The sequence below is a fragment of the Patagioenas fasciata genome, chromosome 14 (genome assembly GCF_037038585.1).
Source record: "Patagioenas fasciata isolate bPatFas1 chromosome 14, bPatFas1.hap1, whole genome shotgun sequence".
In the NCBI taxonomy this organism is placed as follows: Eukaryota; Metazoa; Chordata; class Aves; order Columbiformes; family Columbidae; genus Patagioenas; species Patagioenas fasciata.
The window spans coordinates 6,778,242-6,797,162 of NC_092533.1; the positions used below are offsets into that span (position 1 = coordinate 6,778,242).

General features: G+C 48.6%; 1 protein-coding gene across 1 annotated transcript in view; it reads left to right on the forward strand.

The window, feature by feature from the left end:
* Positions 1-1,476: 1,476 nt before the first annotated feature.
* FAT2 (FAT atypical cadherin 2) overlaps positions 1,477-18,921 on the forward strand; it is a 56,930-nt gene continuing 39,485 nt past the window's right edge. The window contains exons 1-3 of the mRNA XM_065849347.2: positions 1,477-1,683; positions 13,531-16,816; positions 17,253-17,567. Of these exons, the coding sequence (XP_065705419.1) occupies positions 13,552-16,816; positions 17,253-17,567 (3,580 nt within the window). The 5' untranslated portion in view covers positions 1,477-1,683; positions 13,531-13,551. The remainder of the gene's footprint in view (positions 1,684-13,530; positions 16,817-17,252; positions 17,568-18,921) is intronic.

An 18,921-nucleotide genomic window follows, 5' to 3' on the forward strand; every position in this document is an offset into this window, starting at 1 on the left:
CAATTCCCCCTCTCATTCTCAGTCCAAACGGTTCACTAGATTTAGCCTAAAATGCTGAACAATTTTGACTCCTTCAAAACTGCACTTTCTACTGAATTTACCAGATTGCTCTCACTCGCCTCCACTGGCAGCACCAAAAAGTCCAACATATCATGGGTCAACTTCTTCACATCATTTTGGATCTGCACCATGAAATGACATGGATTTTCCCATAGACTGGTTTCCCGTGATTTAATTTGACAGTGTCAGGTTTGAGACAAGTTCGAGCTGAAGCTGTATGTGTGGCTGGAGAATTCATAATGCACTGTCCTGGGGGATTTGCTGGTGACTGGTAAGGTGCAAATCTGGACCAACCACCCCTCCAACAGGATGCTAATGGGGTCTGTCTCTGCCCTGTACCCACTTCTGTGCTCACTTCCACCACTGTCCCCTGCACAGAGTCTCAAAAGGAGCGGTTAGGCACCTATTCAGACTAGTTGAAGTCAAAATTGTCCAGTTTTCATATTCTTTAGTTGGTTTTGTTTTCCTAAAACTGTAGAGAAAGTTTTCTGGTCACTTCCTCTGCAGAAATCCCCCACGCGGGGGGAAACTTTGCATACACCCGAACATTGATTTCCTGCATTAAGACCTACCTCTGTGTCTGTTCAAACCCCTGCTAAAGGAGGTACGTTAATATTTTCTGAGGGTTGGGGGTAAAAGGAGAAGGGGAGGGGACAGGGAAGGCTGAAGCTGGACCCCTGCACTGCCCGTGCTGTGGCCGATGTGACAGGGAGCACCCACAGAAGGGTCTGTGTCCCTTCCCCTCGATCCAGCCCTGAACAACACCCTCAGAGCTGGGATGTGACAGCCCCAACTTTCCTGCTCTTTCTTTGCCAAGAAAACTCTCCCAAAGCTCCAGCACAACCTTTGGTGTCCCTGTGCTGCCATCTCTCCTTGCTGCCTCCCTCTCTTTACTCTGCCTCCTGCCTTTTTCAGGACAGGGACCACCTTTTCATCCTCTGTCTGTACAGCATGGAGCACCCCGGGGCTTGTTGGCAGCAGCTGGGGTTTCTGGGGGCTCCCCCAACACAAACAACAACAACCTTCAAAGTGCCTCTCTGCACGCAGCTGCTCGGAGGGCAGATTCAGGTTTCCCCCACCTCCTTCTCCCCATCCCTCCTTGCAACACCCACCTGGCAGCTCGTTAAAAACAATCTTTGGGTTTTTCAGGTGTGTTGGAGGGATTTACCTGAGATATTTCTCCCCCTCCTCCCTTGCAGTTGAAGACCGGGGTTTCATGGCAATACTAGTTAATCTAATAGTAAAAAGCGCTGCAATTATTTGGCTCTAAGGCTTGGGTCCTTGCCCAGCTCTGACATACACACACACACGTTCACTTCTCCAGCGAGGGAGCAGGCGATGCCTCTCCTCTTCCTCCTCCTCCAGCCCGTCACGGAAGGGCTGGCTCTTCTGCAAGGGAGTTCCACCTCCTGCAACTTTCTCCCTTGCTGCTTTCAACCTGCGCTGCCGGAGTTCCAGCCAGCAAAATCCCTTCTTGCAGGAATTTCTCCGAGCCCTCTCCTCTGATTTGCAAGCACCATGGAGCCCCAGCAGCCAGCAAGGTGCTGCTGGAGGAGAGGATTTTCAGCGGTGAGAGCAGAGAGGCAGTAAACTCCAGGACAGATCTCTCTCCTGTTGCAACAGGTAAGGCACGCTGCTTGGCGGTGTGGGAAGTTGAAATGACTCACGGAGCAGCCTGTGCAGCATGGATGGAGGAAGGCATGGAGGATGCAGAGATTTAGTCATGGAACTGCTTTTGCATGTGAGTAACTTTTGGTGGAAATGGCCTTATCCTAAAGAGAGGGCTTTGGGACGCAAAAAGAGAGCCTTTCATCTTTTCCTCCCTTCTGGCAGCCTTAGTTTGGTGAGATATGGAAGGAGCCAGGCAAAGCTTCAGCTGTGTCTGTGTGGATTTTGCTTCTGGTCTTAGCCGGGAAACTTTATCACCCTGCAGCCAGTGCAAGCAGGTGGGCTCTGGGTAGCAAAGACAAAAGCCATGTTGCTGAGCAAGGCTGGCGAGGAGGGACTGAACAGAGAAGCGCTCCAGGTGTCTGTGTGGGGCAGGATTTCTACAGAGAGCGTGCTTGTGCTGGGGTAAATGGATGGGTCGCAGCAGACGCAGTGATGGCGTTCAGCTGTAGGCTCAGTTGTCAGCCACATACAACCACAGTAATGGGGCCGAGGCGGTACCGCTCCAAGTTTTATCTGCATGTTCCCCATTAAGTCACTTCCATTGTCACCTCAAACTCAGTTGTGCCTTGGGCACCTCAGCCCAGCCTCCCTGTACGGTCGGGCAAGAGCTCCTGTATGCCCAGGTACCATTTACGACAGGAGACGAGCTGGGGAGCTAAAGCGAGAGCCACTGTCCCCATTTCACATAGGAGCACACACGTAAACGCATCCATGTTTGCATCAGTGGAGTTTTGTTCACTATCAGGTGCCTGATGGCAAAATACAATGAAATCCCAGAGCAAACCCTGTCCCGGTTCAGGGCAGGCTGGAATTATTTCCCATGTACATGTGCAGCGCTGAGAGAAAGAGGTGAAAATACAGGGAGGGAGCCCTGGGCACTTAGAGCAAACCAGGCACTTAGAGCAAACCAGGCCCTTCCAAACAGCAGTTATCAGCTAATCAGCCTCCCAGGGAAATTAAAAGCAGACTTGGTGGTATGCAACACCCCAGAGGGGCAAAGATCAGCTGTCACACGACAGGGGTTGCTTCAGACAAAATTCTTCAAAAAAAAATCTGGCGCTCACTTGGGTTTGGTGCTGCAAAGGGCTGAGAGTTTCCTGCAGGAACTCGGGTGGTGCGGTGGCCGGAGCTGGGCAGGCTTAGCTGGGCAGGCTTAGCTGGGCAGGCTTAGCTGGGCAGGCTTAGCTGGGCAGGCTGAGCTGGGCAGGCTGAGCTGCGCTTTGCCCGGGGTGCCCTGGAACCAGGCGGGAGGGCACGGACCCCACTGCATCCTCTCCCCTGGCACTCAGGGGAGCAAAAAGCGGGTATATAGAGCTGCTGCAGTTCTCCAGGCTGTCAGCTAGAGAGACCTGGGAGGTTATCGGAGCCTCGGGACGGAAAGCAAACAGTTTGTATCGGGCTCCTGAGGCTGGGCTGTCTCGGTATTCGGGAAGGCAAAATGACCAGGCTTGGTATTGTGCACCCTTATCATCTCCTAATATGCAGCACACCTCACCTTATCAGGAACAGTTCAGGGACATCCGCCTGTCCGATAAGTGGTTGGGGTTCCTGAGGGATCGAGCGGGCAAGAGGTTTCTAACCCAGCCAGGGGCTTCAGTCTCTGCTTCTCCCCACCTGCTTTTTACGCTCTAGCGTGCTCCGTAACATTGCAAATCTGAGCCCAGCCGACCTGCCCATGGAGGGGAGAGCACAGCAGGATCTGCTCCTCTCCTGAGCCTCTTAGCTACAACTTTCACCATGAATGTATTTCAAATCTTAATGCTCTCAGAAACCAGCACGTCTCCCAGCCTTCCAAACAAACAAGCATCATTCATGTACGAAGGGAGAGTTCAAAGGAGGCGTAACACCTGGAATCAAACATCTGTTAGAAACTAATGCATTTTGCATCCTACGCTCCTGCCAACTGCTTCAAGGCAAATGCTAGAGAATCGTTCCATCTACCTCCATGCTACAGAAATGCCATTCCCTGCTCCATGCACCTCACTTTCTTTTTTGCCACATGTGGAGTGTGCGAGTGCAGCTGCACCTTGAGCAGTAGTGGCCTTTCTTCTGTATAATGCACAGCCATAAGAGGATTAAATACCCTCTGCACTTTTTTTTAAAGTGGGTTAGCAGTACTGATGCTCCATTGTCTATTAGGAAGCTGATTTGCTGAGCAAGCAATTTGTTCTCCCAACCACACTTTTTCCTTGGCAATGGGGCAGGTATGGGTTTATTAGCAAAGAAACTTTCCTAATTCTTGGAAGAAGGAGCTCTGGGGAGGGGCAGGCTGCAAGGGCTGGTAGGAAGGTTTGTAGCTCAGACATGAACAAGCAGCAAGTTTAAAAAAAAATGAAAGAAGTGGTTTTTTTTTTTCCACACATTGGGCATAATTAAATTCTGTAACACATTGCCAGAGGATACTGCAGAGGCCAAAAGTGTATTTGGCTTCAAACAAGGTTTTGATCCATTTGGGATCAAACTTCCATTCCAGTGGAAGTTATTAAACACAACAGCCCAAGAACAACCGTGTATTTGCACTGATGCTGGAAAGTGGGAGAAGGAGCACATTACACATGCCTTGTTTCTTATAAGCAATCAAAAGTGGCCGTTTGTGGAGAAAAGATTATAGGGAGATGGCCAAGCGTTGCTGCCTTGATGTTCTTCTGTTGTGGGACTACCTTGGACTGACCAGGTTGCACCTTGGCTAGATGCTGTGACTCAGGCAGCCCGGGATGGGCTGGTGATGCCATGAATAGACACTCCGCATGGCTCAGGTTGACAGGGACATTGCATGCCCAGTCTGGTGTCTGGTTGTCACAGACGCTGTGAGCAGTGTCCGCACACAGCTGCCTCCTCTGCAGAGGCATTGCAATGGTGAGAGCTTTCAGAAATGTGTTTGCAGCAGACGGTCCGGAGTGGGAGGTAGCGCCCTGACAAGGACACGCTGTGGCAATGAGACCAGCCTGTACAAACATGCCTGTCCCAGGGGTTAATCTTTTCTCTGGTGAAATCCTGAGCTCTCCAGACCAGGGGCTGGCTTTGCATTAGCTTGTGTGGCACTGTGGGTACAGCAGAGGAGGTGGGCTGGTGGAGGGCTGGTTTCCTGAGGGCAGGCGGGTCTGGGAGCTGAATGTTTTCTATCAGCTCACAGGTATCTCTTTCCATTCAATAAATGCTGCAGGGACTTTCTGTGGCACAGCTACTGGCATCCTGGCCAGCCATCCTTTGACAAGGGAGGATCATACCCTGATCATCTCATTCATTCTCTGTCCTCTGTGTCCTTACATTGCCTCCAAATGTGAGAGAGGGTTAGGAAGCAGCAGTGCAAGGCAGACAGATGGCAACGGAGTGAAGGAGGCTGCAGGCAGAGCAGAAACCTGCTCCCCATGCTCACCTTCAGGCACCAGAAGGGAAAGACCAGCAGGATGCTGGGCAGGGGAATGAGAAGATCTTCATATCAGTGCAGAGACGGGACTGCGGTGAATAAGAATTGCCTGATAGGAGAGAAGAAGGTGAGGGAGGAGGCACTGTGGCCAGGGCTGTGCTGCGGAGCAGAGCAAAGCGAGTGGTTCCAGGTCCTGCTGAGCGCCAGGGCTCCTCACCTGCATCCAACGGGGCACGCGGTCCCTCGCCCAGATCTTCATGCCAAGATGCTCTTGGACTCCTTCCCAACAAATTTTACCAGTCACAGGATAACATGTATGTTCCCCACAGGGAATCACGGAAAGGGCTTCAGAGGTCTACCAGCGCTCAGGCGAGGCAGCCTGAGCTGCTCCTCTCTCCAGGCTGGGGTGGGAGTTGAGTCCAGTCTGGATTCACAGCTTTGGTGGGTCAAATAGGAATTGTGTGCTTGGATCCCAGAAAGGATCTCACAGGCTTTGCAGCACCTAAATAAACAGCTGTTTTGTGAGCAGCAGAATTCATGAAGCTTGGTTGCCTGGGGCGCTCTCTCTTGTGTGGATTCTCTGATGTCTAATAATCGGGTTGGGCTCACATTAGAGCCTTTTCTTCCAGATGAGAGTCCTAATTTGGATTTCTCTCCTCTCTCCTGCTGCTTTTCACAAGCTTGTGCAAACCTAACTCCTTTTAAGTCCTTACCTATCTGGTTAAATTTGGCTGAAACTGGCCAGTAGATCCTAAAGGTAGCAGGGAGGACTGACAATGTAGTCCCACACACCAGCTTCCCTCAGCAGTATGCAGACAGGGGAGTGATTATCACTGCAAGATAATTTGCAACCCAAGCATGAGGAAAATGTGAAAGGCTCAGTATGAGTTTGGCAGGAGTAAGCAATCCAGGAAGAGCCCAGAGTTCCTTGTGGGCTCTCACAGCCTGTGCTGATGGTCACGGCACACCTGCTCGGCCAGCTAGTTTGCAGTGACCGAGGTATGTGGCCCTGGGCACTAAAAGTCTCCGTGGGAGCTGAATCCTGGAGAGAGAGGTGCACAGTCCCAGCAGCAGTCCCCACCAAGCCCTTTCCCACTGGCACTGCCCATCTCCAGCCCCCAGGGCTGTTTCTTCTTAGCACACGTAACAGGTACTCCATTCCCATCAGAGCCACCAGTGGGATGGATCCGCTGTTTCCTCCCTGTCTCCTGGGTGTCCCAGCTGCTGTCCTTGGCCAAGGAGACAGCCACCAGTCCCCAGCACAGCCCTGGTTATCTGTGCAACAGCAGCTTCTGGACCATGGGCAGTGAGGAGGAAAAAGTAGCTGATCTTTTCAGGGGAGAGCAGAGGAAGAGAATTACAAATAACACATAAGGATGCTTCCCCCCACTTTCGGCAGAAGGAAGTCAGCCTACCTCATGTCACGCTTTCTCTGGGACAGGAGCAAGGCAGCTGGCTCTGCAAGGTTCCCTCATCCAACCACCCCAAACCCCTACTGAGGACTCCACAGCTTTGGAGCTGCGTGATTAACTCCTGCTCTAGAAACATGTTGCAATGCCAAGATAGATAGAGATCACTGACCCTTTATAACTCTACGGGGAGTTCAAGCCTGTTCAAGTTCTCCTGTGCCTAACAGACGAGCTCCTGGAGGCTTACAACAATGACAGAGAAACCTCAGCTATGCGACATATCTGAGCCAGGCTAGGTGTTGGCAGCAGTACAAAATCAGGCTCTCCTTGGGTTCCTCACAGAGTATTCAACAGAAATGCACATCACAGGTGGAAAGGTCAGCTTCACGTACAAGGTGATGCCTTGCTCACGGACAGAGGATGGCTTGGAGACAAAAACATGTAGTGCCTGCTTGCTCTGGCTGAGGAGCAAATGAGGGCAGCAGGTAGAGCAGGAGGGCACAGACAGAGCCACAAGGATGGAGCAATGGGTGAGATGTCCAAGGGGAAAGGGTGAGCAGCCGACTGGGGGATGCCACAGTAAGATGTTATGGAGGAAAGTGCTTGCAAACAGCTGGCGTGGTGACACAGGTGGTAAAAATACTCAGTTGTACGGGAGATGGATGAGGTGGACATCAAAATAAACACTTCCAAGCCACCCTGCTCTCTCCTGTGTAACTAACCCACATCTGGCACATCTGCCTTCACTGCTCCACAGATAGTGTCCACCACCCTAAATGCTGGTCCTAGAGGGACCCCTCGCAGGTCTGCTGGCTGTGACAGACCAGACCCAGGCAAGTCAGCACTGTCTCAGAATTAAGCTTTTTTTACCAACCCCTGCAGCAACACAGCCTGACTAGACAAAAAGTGTGTCCCAGCACCATGCCAGGTCCACTAGCCTGGGGGCCAGATTGCCCCACAGAGGCCAATGATTCACAGGCTTCCCCCAAACTCCTTCAAGAGTGCCTCTGTTCCTCCAACACCCCTTAGAGGCTGCAGGTCCAAGCATCCCAGGGTACGCAAGTTCCCCAAAGTTAAAGCACCTACCTGGCCCAGCTGGCAGATAATGTGATGAGCATCTCTGTGGGGCTCATGGGATTCCATGCCAGGTAGTCCAACCAATAGTCACTGCTCCACACACCAGTGTGACACTCGTTAATCTCATGGCTTTCCACAGCTTTATGGCTGAGCAGCCCCCAATACAGCCCATCCCGTCAGCACACAGCCACTTTATCACCAGGAACAGAGCTGAACCATGAAATCATCACAGTGCAGGGTCCAGGCGCTGCCCAGGGGCCACTCGCTCTGTGACAGGAGCAGTGTTTCACAGGTCACCTTGAGCAAGGGCAGACCTCAGCTGTAAAAGGCACACGCAACAGATTTTAAACAATCAGCCGCCATGCTCCAAGCTGCCTAGCAATCTGGAAACAGTTTCCAAAGGTCCATCCAAACCATTTGGAGATGGGGAAGGAACAGCCCAACTGCAGCCAGGTGGAACCTGCAAGTCCAGCGAGAAGCTGTACCCACACGAACACAGCCCCCAAGCAGACTGGTGCAAAACACAGCCCAGCGAACATGAGCCTTTCGAAAACCATCCTCAGGCACTGGAAAACCCCGAGATACATTGAGGAAGGAAACACCATCTCTTCAGGGGCTCTTTTCATTAGTTTTCCAGCTTTGTGTTGTACCTCCAGGATGTATTTCTTCTGTTTTGCTCCAAAACCAAGCAGAGACTGCACTACCAAATGCAGGACCAGGATCTCTAAGCACAGCACCAGCCCAGATTCGGCATCCCATTCAGAGAAATGCTGCCAAGATCATGGGAAAGGCTCTGTGCCATGGCTTGGGAAGGGATGGGCTTGTTTGTTTTTCAAAGTTCAAGAAAAAAGTTCAAAAAATACCCATCTCCCCACAGAATTCAAACCCCACAGGCCCAGCTTTGTAAGCAACTGGTGAGGAACTCACCAAAACTGAACAAGGCACCAAATGGAAAAGGATCTAATCCCATCAGCATTGCTGCAGCGAAGGAAACAGCAAATATTAACCAAGCAGCACAGCCCCCACAGCCTGTACACAGGTTATTTCAGTGCTGGGAATCAAAACATCTCACAGACATGGCTCAACACCTGTAAAAAAAGAGTACTTTTTAACCTGTGACTTTCCAACATTAAAAACCCAGGGAGAGCTTTCTGGTTGAGCCTTTTTGGCAGGTGGCTGTAAGGATATTGCCCCAACTACAGCTGAACCCAGCTCTCATCCACTTTCCCAAAGCCTTTCACCACCATCTTATTTGATTTACTTCCTTTGCTCTCTCTTTCTTTTCCCCAGTGATCACTGAAATTCAGACCTACCATTAAACTGCCCCATCACTGATTATTTGCATCTCCCTTGCCCCCCTGCCCCAGTTCCTTGTGTTTGTAGCCTCCAATGAAGATGGTGATATGCTCAGGGATGATTTTGATCAGTGCCTATCCCAGGGGGGACACTGTTTCTTGTAGTGAAGAAAAAAAAGGGAGAGAGAATGGAGGTGGGAGGGGGGGCGGGAAAAGCAAGAAATAAAGAGGAAGAAAGAGAGTTTGGGATGCGTGCTCGCAAAAGAGCAATAAGGGAAGAGTTGTCCTTATTTTCACATCAAAATGATGATTTTTTTTCTCTAATCTTCTGATCTCAAAACTTTGGGCCAAGCCCCCACCACCAGCATCGAGGGGAATGCTGCTCTTGGTGCACTCAACACTCACTTTGTTTTATGTTTTGGGTTTTTATGGCTTTTAAATGCTCCTCTTGAAGGGGATCAAAGGTGGGGCTGTGGCCACACCTGCTTCCTGGCAGGCTGCAGCACTTCTCTGCGGTACAGCCGACAAACACAGCAGCCTGCACGCCGCAGAGACCCCCGGGAGGACCCCCGGCCATGCCCCAGCCGCTCACCCCAGCTGGCCAGAGCAGCCATGCCCTGCACTGATCCCCCCAAATCACCCAACTCCACAGCCTCCACACACACACACTTTGAACCTCAGTGCTGCGTTTGCTCCTTCATTTCAAACCAACAGATTTGGGCATGCCTTTGACGGAGGATCACAATTTGGATGTTAAATTTAGACGCGCGCTTAGGCTCTGATTAGAGATACACAGAATGTTTACTCACTCTGCGGGGAGTTTGCACCTACAGGGCTGAGGGCGAAGCCCCTTGAGGCTCTCTGATCCTCGCTTGGTGATTAGGAGAGGAGACTGAATCACCACATAATGATGCCCTGGTATTTCCCTCAGTCAGGAGCGTGCCTTACCTTCCTCCCTTCATCCCACCCATGGACCTTCCCCAAAACACCTGCCTCCCCATGTGCAACCAGCTCCAGGAGAGCCATGAAATGAGAAGCAGAGCTTTCAGAAGCAGAAATAACCGATCCCATGAGCTGAGGGACCAGAGGCAGGTGAGAGAGTTTTGGTATTTAATGCTTTCAGCTGATCTAGCAGTCCTGAAGCAGGTATAGCCCTTGCCACAGAACTATCAGAACAAAGACATGGGGTAGCACAGCTCCTAATCTACAGGAAAGAACCAGTTGCAGGCACAGTTGATTTCACCGAGTTTCAACATGGAGAACCTTGAACTACATTTCAAGGACCTCTGAACTTCCCAGCCCAGCTCCTGCCTTCCTCTGGGATTTTAAGTGCTAGCCAATTGATTTTATGCCATTTTCACATTATACACAGCTTTCCTATCCACACTATAAGAGTCACAGAATCCCACCTCATTTCTGTTAGTTCACTACTGACACCTTCCAAGGGTAGTTCCAACAGGGCTTTCGCTGGAGCTGACCCAAGGCAGTAGTTAACCAGATTTGTCCTCTCTTCAGACCACTGTGCCCCATTTTTCTGTTGAGCTTCAGTGTGGTCTTTGGAAATGCCCCAGTCCCCTTTCTGGATAAATTTGCATTGTGAATGTGGTGTAAATGATCCCAGAAATGGGAGAGAGAGCAAGGGCTGCACAGTTATCTCCTGGAAGACCTATTACTCTTCAACTTACATTAAAACCATGCTGGAGAAAAAGAAACATGACATCAGTGTGCCAATACAACCTACTAAAGAAGAAACTCCAGGCTACAAGTAGCACCTAATGGTTTCCAGTCAGGGCTAAGGAAGCTGTGAGCTTTCCTGAAAGCCCCAGGACACTCAACTGGAACAGGCCAGCTCTTGAAGGACACCAGTGTCACCAACTGCCTCCATGTCATTCTTTTACCAAAGGATAAACCAAGAGGGCAAACATGAGCTTGTGTAGAACTGCACAAACAGTGATAGGATTCCACAGCAGTATTGGGATAGAAATGGTCCAAGGAGATGTACGTGCAGTGATAAAGGTGGTGAAAAAGCACGTCTCAGAGCACAGACAGCTGCTGTCAGGGGACACGATGGGCTCTCTGTGCCAATGTTGGGGCATTGCACATGGGTCCTGCCACAAAGAAAAACTATTAGACTTCAAAAGTTGATAGTGGTGCCTCCTAGTAAATTCTCCCTAAGTTCTGGCTGTGCCTTTCAATGTTTCAGATCCATCTCCAGAGGAAATGAGGCTTCTGCCTCATGCCTCATGTGCGTAGTTACTCTCCAGCCCTCATAATTACTGCTGAAGCCATTGATTGTGTTCAGCCCAGCTTGTAATTGAGAGCAAAGCTCTCAGAAATATGAGGTCATGACAGGTTTTGCAAAATAATTAGCTGCAGAGAGGAGTAAAACCCTGCTAATGCCCCCTCAGAGGAAAAAACACCAACCTAAGTAAGTAAAGCTCTTCTTAGATGTCAGGAAATCTACAGGCAAGAGTGAGGTTAAGGACATTCCAAGAGAGGTTCAGAAGAAAGTTTGTGTCTTGTTAAATGCAAGAAAATCCAATCCTTGCTCAAGGTTATCCTCCCATATTGAATTGCTGGTGCCCGAGACGGCATGTGCTCTAGCTCCAGCTTTTCTTGTGGTTGTGGAGTTCATAACATCTCTGCCTTGTGGGTTCTCTGATGTCTTATAAGAGATGAGTTCACATTGCCATTTCAGTACAATTCAATTAAAAAGTCAATTAGCCCAGATACAAAGCAATCAACTTCATTAATTCTGCTGTTCACGGAACAACACTGTTTTTTCTTGGTGTTGTATTCTGCTGTCTTATTCTGCTCTGAATTGTATGTGACTTTTCCTGCTCTACAGTCCTAGCAGACACACGCGCACACAGCATGCATACATCTTCTTTCCAGGTTCAGCAGTTTAAAATGTTGGACGGGAGCAGCTCCAGGCAAGTCCCTACATGCTGCAAAACTCTTAGGCGCTGTTAAGTAACATGCAGAGCTTTTAAGAACATGGTTTTCATCTTCTCAGGAGGAACCACATGCCTTTCTGGATCACCTAGCCCTGTCCTCCAAGATTTTCTTTTGTTTGCTTTGCATTTGGGACTATGTTGTATTTCCTATAAATTAAATGATACAATCAAAAATTTAGTCTGAATTTTGTCAGTTGTAGTAGATCCAGATTGAGTTAACATTCTGCAAACTCTGATAGTTTCTCTTCCTAGTGACATAGGCTGCAATTCAGCTTCAGACCATTTGTTTCAAAAATAAATAACCACAGCATGGAGACTGCTGGATGATTGGCATCTATTTAGCAAGGAAAAAGCATTTGAAGGAAGTATCAAATTTACAGCTTTATATTCATCAGTAATTACCTATCTCAGTGAGAGAATGTGACACATATTGTTAGTTAGGCTTCAATAATTTGTTCCTAACATTCGATTTGACTTATAAATTTAACTAGTTCTGGCTCTTAAAGAGATAAGTCTTGAAAAAAAGTGTCTGGAAAAACAAGTCTTCCCTGTTTAAATCAGGAATGTGCCAAATGACTGGCAGGTACTTGATATATAATTTAAATTTAAAAGAGGAAGAAACAGTTCTAGATAAAGATCTCGGATATCTAAGGGAATATATGCACCTATATTTAGCTTATCCTTGGTTTCAACCCCTAAATGCACACGCAGCAGCACACACTTAGCTTTTGAAAAGAACAGGCCTTGATCCTTTAACAAGCTCCACAAAGCTCACTAATAAAGTTACATCCTTGTTAATCACGTATGTGCTCTCCTGTTGCGTCTTTAATACACCATGTTCACAGACATAAATCATGGAGCCACAGATGTTCAGGAGTCGTTAGAGAAGGAAGTCGGTGGCGGGTGGTCATGGACGGCAGATCCTCCACAGGAATCCTGACCCTGGGGCTTTGCCGTGAGAAGGGAGGAACCAGAGAGATTGCTCAACAGTTGAGGGTGACATGGTCAAGGTGTCTTGCTAGAAATCTGCTCTTTCAAGCAATGCAGAGGAGGCAGACAGGGTCAGAACTGTGAATTATAAGAACTTAGTGGTAACATAGATACAACTTGACAAGGGCTTGAGCTAAAGCTGTTGAAAAGGCCATATTGTTGTAGGGTGTCTGTGCTGGGAAGGAGAACAGATTGCTGTAGGAAGAGGAGAGGAACAGGAAGACAAGCCATGGGAAGAGACATCAAGTCATTCTTTGTATATTGACTCTTGAAAATATTTTGCAGGAACTTGTACGGAGAGAGAAGATGGAGAAGGGAGAATGGAGAAACAAAAGAGAAGTGGGGTTTGGATTGAGAGTGGAGAGTTCAAATAGGCTGTTTGACTAGGGACAAGGTAGAAACGGAGGGAGAGATTGTTCACTGAATAGGAAGTCAGCCTGATCAGAGCATTTTACATGGCTTTTTATGTTTTGCCCTTTAGAAGGGCAAAAACTGAGGGAGAGAAAATTAATGGATCTGAGCCAACGTGGGGATGTGGGAGGACAGGTCTCTCCTGGGGCCAGAAGGAAGAAGAGCTCAGCTTAAACCACTAGCAAAGCCTGGGGTAGGGAGAGGAGGGAGGTGAGGCTGAGCCCACGGGGACTTTTTCTCCAACACACTAACCTTAATAAAAATGACCAATGTTCTTCCTTTGACACCTGCAGGACCCAAGGAGACACCACACCATGGAAGTCACTATCAGGAGGCACTTCCTGAGTGTTGCTGTTTTCCTGATGAGCTGTGCGGTCCATAAGGCGAGTTGCGAGAAAGGCAACACTTCCCCTCTGCACTTCACCCACTTCTTCTACAATGCCACCATCTATGAGAACTCAGCCCCCAAGACCTATGTGGAAAGCTACGTCAAAATGGGTATTTACAAGACAGACCCTGAGTGGGACATCAGGTACAGAATAGCTTCTGGAGACAACACCGGTCTTTTTAAAACTGAAGAGCATGTAATCGGTGATTTCTGCTTCTTGAGAATAAGAACCAGGAGCAGCAACACAGCACTTTTAAACCGGGAGGTCAAAGACAGTTATATGTTAATAATCAAGGCCACAGAAAGCACCTTTGCCTATGAAGCCTGGGCCAAAGTCTTGATCCACATTCTGGACAGAAATGACTTGAAACCTCTCTTTTCACCCCCCTCCTACAAAGTGTCCATCAGAGAAGACACACCTCTGAAAACAGTGGTCTGCACACTGAGCGCCACTGACGCTGATGCTGGCCAGAACGCCGAGTTCTACTATGCCCTCAACACCAAGTCCGACCTCTTCACCGTCCACCCCACCACGGGAGCAGTTACGACCACAGGCAGGCTGAACAGCACCCACCGAGGCAGACATCACCTGCAGGTTTTGGCTGTGGACAGAATGAGAAAGATCATGGAGGGAAACGGCTTTGGGAATTTGGCTAATCTCATGATCCAAGTGGAGCCATCGGCCAGGAAACCCCCCTCCATCTCCTCAGTGAAGGTGACACCACCTGACTCAGATGAAGACTTTCTCTATGCAACTCTGTCTGTAGAAAGTGGTGACTCAGAAGCAGGGATAGATTCTGTTGACTTTGTGGATGGAGATCCAGGAAGACATTTCAAAGCCATCAAATCCTACTTTGGGAGCACCGAGTTCATGATTGTGTCAACCAAAGAGATCAACTGGCTGCTTTACCCATTTGGATTCAACCTCAGTCTGCAAGCCAAGGACAAGAGCAAGCCACCACTCTTCTCTCCTATTAAGGTTATCCATATACCTCCCTCCAGGTATGTCTCTGCCAGGTTTGAGAAAGAAGTGTACCACGTCCAGCTGAGTGAATCTTCCCCAGCTGGAAGCCAAGTTGTTATGGTGAAGATCACACCAGTCTTCCCAAATCTCAAATATATTTTGAGACCTACTCCTGACAGCACAAGCTTTAAGATCAATCCTCACACTGGACTAATAACTACAGCCAGAACAGTGGACTTCCGTGAGCAGTCTCATTTTGTACTTGAAGTTACAACCATTAACAGTCACACATCCACAACTGTTCACATTGACATCACTGACTGCAACAACCATGCTCCAAGTTTTAGTCAGTCTTCATATCGTGGGGCCTTTGATGAAAATGTTCCTCCTGGTACCAGTGTCTTAACGGTACAGGCTACAGATGAAGATGAAGGAAACAATGGTTTTGTCACCTACACCATAGCCAACCAGAAATCGGTTCCCTTTGTCATTGACCCCTATTCTGGCATCATTTCCACCTCCAAGTCAATGGACTATGAGTTGATGCAGAGATGGTATCATCTGCGAGTGTGGGCATCAGATTGGGGCTCACCCTTCCGCCATGAAACAGAGGTGTATGTCTCCCTCATGCTGAGCAATGTCAACGACAATGCTCCTGTGTTTGAGAAAGCAAGCTGCAGCGGCACCATCCCACGGGACTTTCCCGTTGGGAACCCCGTGGCCACAGTCTCTGCAATCGACAGTGATGAGCTGCAGCATATCAAATATGAAATCAAGTCTGGCAATGAGTTACAGCATTTTGAACTGAACCCCGTCTCTGGAGTAATATCACTTAGAATATCTTTGCGGGATCTTCCTTCTGATCAGCCACTTTTCTACTCTTTGAAAATAACTGCAACAGATGGGGAGAACTATGCTTTGCCAACATCTGTAAATATCAGTGTGGTCGGCCAAGGTCTCCCCGTCAAAATGCAGTGTGAGGAAACAGGAGTCTTGAAACAACTGACAGAAACCATCATACACTCCATTGAGTCTCAGTCTCAAGGCCACGGACAAGATGATGAAACATCTCTGAACTTGCACCTTATAAACCATAATGCTCCAAAGTTTGATGACAGCTTTCCACGATCTATTGATATCATAGAGACTGTTCCCATCAACTCAACTATTGCTGATCTTTCAGCTATTGATCCTGATAGTGGTTTTAATGGAAAATTGGTCTATGTGATCTCAGATGGCAATGACGACAGCTGCTTTACTATTGACCTGGAACTGGGTCTCCTTCAAGTCCTTTCTCCTCTAGATCATGAACGAACCAGCTTCTACATTCTTAACATTACTGTGTATGACCTTGGCATGCCACAAAAATCATCTTGGAAACTGTTGGCTGTGAATGTGTTGGATACCAATGATAACACTCCTAAATTCCCGCAAGGTGCCTACTGGGTGTCAATACCAGAACACGTAGCAACAGGGACAACAATAGCGCAACTCAAAGCAGAAGATGCTGATACAGATGACAATGGGAGAGTAAAATATTCTCTCCTAACCCCCACTGATATGTTTGCCATTAACAGTGTCACTGGAGAAGTGACAGTTACAGGTGCCCTGGATAGGGAATCGTGGCCTTACTATGTGCTGAAAATAGAAGCTAGAGACCAGCCCAAAACAGGCTACGAGCTGTTCTCCGTTACAGATCTCACGGTGACTCTGGAGGATGTAAATGACAACACCCCGCAATGCCTCCCAGCCCTCAACAGTGTGAAGGTCCCAGAGGACCTACCCGTGGGAACCATTCTCCTCTTTCTTGAGGCTTTTGACCCAGACACTGGCTCTGGGGGTGAGGTGAGGTACAGCCTCATTAGTGATGAGGAGATGATGTTTCACATGGATAAGCTGACTGGGGCACTCCGGTTGGAGAAGGAGCTGGACTATGAAAAGAAGGACTCTTACAATCTAACCGTGCAGGTCAGTGACGGTGGGAAGCCCTTCTCTCGCTCTTCCCTCTGTCACCTGGAAGTCAACATCCTTGATGTCAACGAGAACTTGCACCCACCACGCTTTGCCTCCTTTGTCTTCAAAGGCTGGGTGCAGGAGAACAGCCCTGAGGGTACATCAGTGATGATGGTCACAGCAAAAGATATCGATAAGGGGAAAGATGGAGAGGTTCAATATTTCTTCCGAGAGGGCACTGGCCTGTCCGTCTTCAGTATCGAAAAGGACACAGGTAATGACAGTTTAGTTTAATGGTGTATCATAAAAACGTAAACTACATGCTGTGTTTGATCTGACTTTTTGACCCAATAGGACATTTCTATATTTTCTCTATTTACAAAGTTCCATGCATTCAAATCTTTCGTGCTTGTGCAGGGATGTACAATGTGCATCCCTGTATGTGGGGAGAAGCAAGCAGGTTTTGTCTCCTTATAATAATGGAAAATCAAGGTCTGTCCTTCCCTAAAATACTGAAGTCTTCCCTTTCACTTGTGTACCAAATTACTCTCAGCACAAGCAAGCCCTCACCTTCCACACAATCTCACAAGGTTGATGCCAGAGCAGCAAAACCCAAGAAGCAGACCAACGACACAGACTGGTCTGGCATCAAGGGCAAAGTGGTCTGAGTTCCTTAAATTCCTCACAAGCACTTTCTGTCATTCTTCTAGGCACCATCCGGACCATAGGACCACTTGACCGAGAAGGAACATCTCACTACTGGCTGACAGTGCTAGCTCTTGACCTGGGAACAATTCCTCTCTCTTCTGTGACTGAAATTTATATTGAAGTCACCGATACCAATGACAACCCACCTCAGATGTCCCGACCTGTCTTCTACGCCTCTGTGATGGAGAATTCCCCACCAAACACGTCTGTCCTTCAGCTTGATGCCTTAGATCCAGACTCTAGCTCAGAGGGAAAACTGACTTTTCACATCCTAACTGGAAATCCTCAAGGACTCTTCACCATTAACCTCATTACAGGTAAGACTGATCCAATTCAGCATCTGTTTTTGAGGCTTCCAAGTGCCCAGAGGATGTTACATATTCAATATAAACGGCCCACGCAGCTGCTTTTGTCACACCTTCTTTCTGCAGCAAAAGTCCCAGTCTCCAAATACACTGTGTGGGTAGGCTAAGGATTGAAACCCTCAACCTGAAGGCTGCTATTTGCATCCAGATGGCTCTTAGAATGACACAAACGTGCTACTTTCAAAGCTGTAAACTGAACCAAACATTTGCTTTTAATCTTCCCCCTTACAAACAACTGCCCTATTACACAGCCTGAGCCAGGAAACACCCTTCTGTAGGTGACTGTTCCTGGGACAGACCAAGGCAGGATTAATAAAAATGAATCCCACTGCATTTAAAGGCTCCACCCATTCTCCAGCACTATTAATGTAATAAGTGTAGTACCACTTCTTCTGCCATCTTCCTAGGCTGTATCTTTCATCTGAGGATTAATTACCAGATCTTTCAGAGCCATCAAAAACCCGCTGATGTTTTGTGTAAACAGCTTCCTCAAACTATCCCAGCAGAGCTGACATTGGGCCAGTCTGGCAACGAAAGCTGTGCTGAGCCTGGCACTCCATCGGCTCCTGCAAGAAGAGGGGAGGGAGGGCACAGAGCCTGGGTATGGAAGAGGATTAATTGCATGACTTTGATCTCCCATGGATGATAAAAGCAGTTCACCTACTGCAGCGGCACAGAAGCCTGCTCTCAGATGAGAAAGAAGCTGAATGTATTGAAAAAGGCTAGTGCAGCTCTTGATTGCATGTTACCTGTGGTGTAATGGCCCTCTGGCAGTCCCCTACAGCAGGCCAGGAGGGGGGTGTTTGGAAAAAAACTGTTACGCTGAAACAATGAAATCCTTCTGGTGTCTCTACATTGCACTGTGTACATACACCTGGAGATGTCAGCTAACTCTGACCGTGGTCACCTCCAGCTGTAGCTACATCTACTCTCAGAAGCTTTTTAGCCAGGTCAGGGTATTGCTCTGCATCCAACTTCCCCACATAGTCCAAACTACGCACAGCTTAGCCACATGGACAGCTGACACAAATGCTGGGTTCCATGGAGAGGTGCCTTCAGAGGCCCTCTGTTAGAAGACTAATGCCTGTTTGATGGGATGTGGACCAGAAATGGCTACCAGGACACCAGGCTAGCAACCCTCATGCTGAGCTCAGCTTGCACTCGTGCATCCTGAAGGAAATTCAGCCTTCTCTGTGCTGCAGGCAACAGGCAAAACCTTCACCCCAGTGTGAGTGCAGCCCTGCAAAGCCATGCTCCAAGGATGTCACGTTTTTGGTAAAACAAGAGACACTGGCAAAATCTGAAC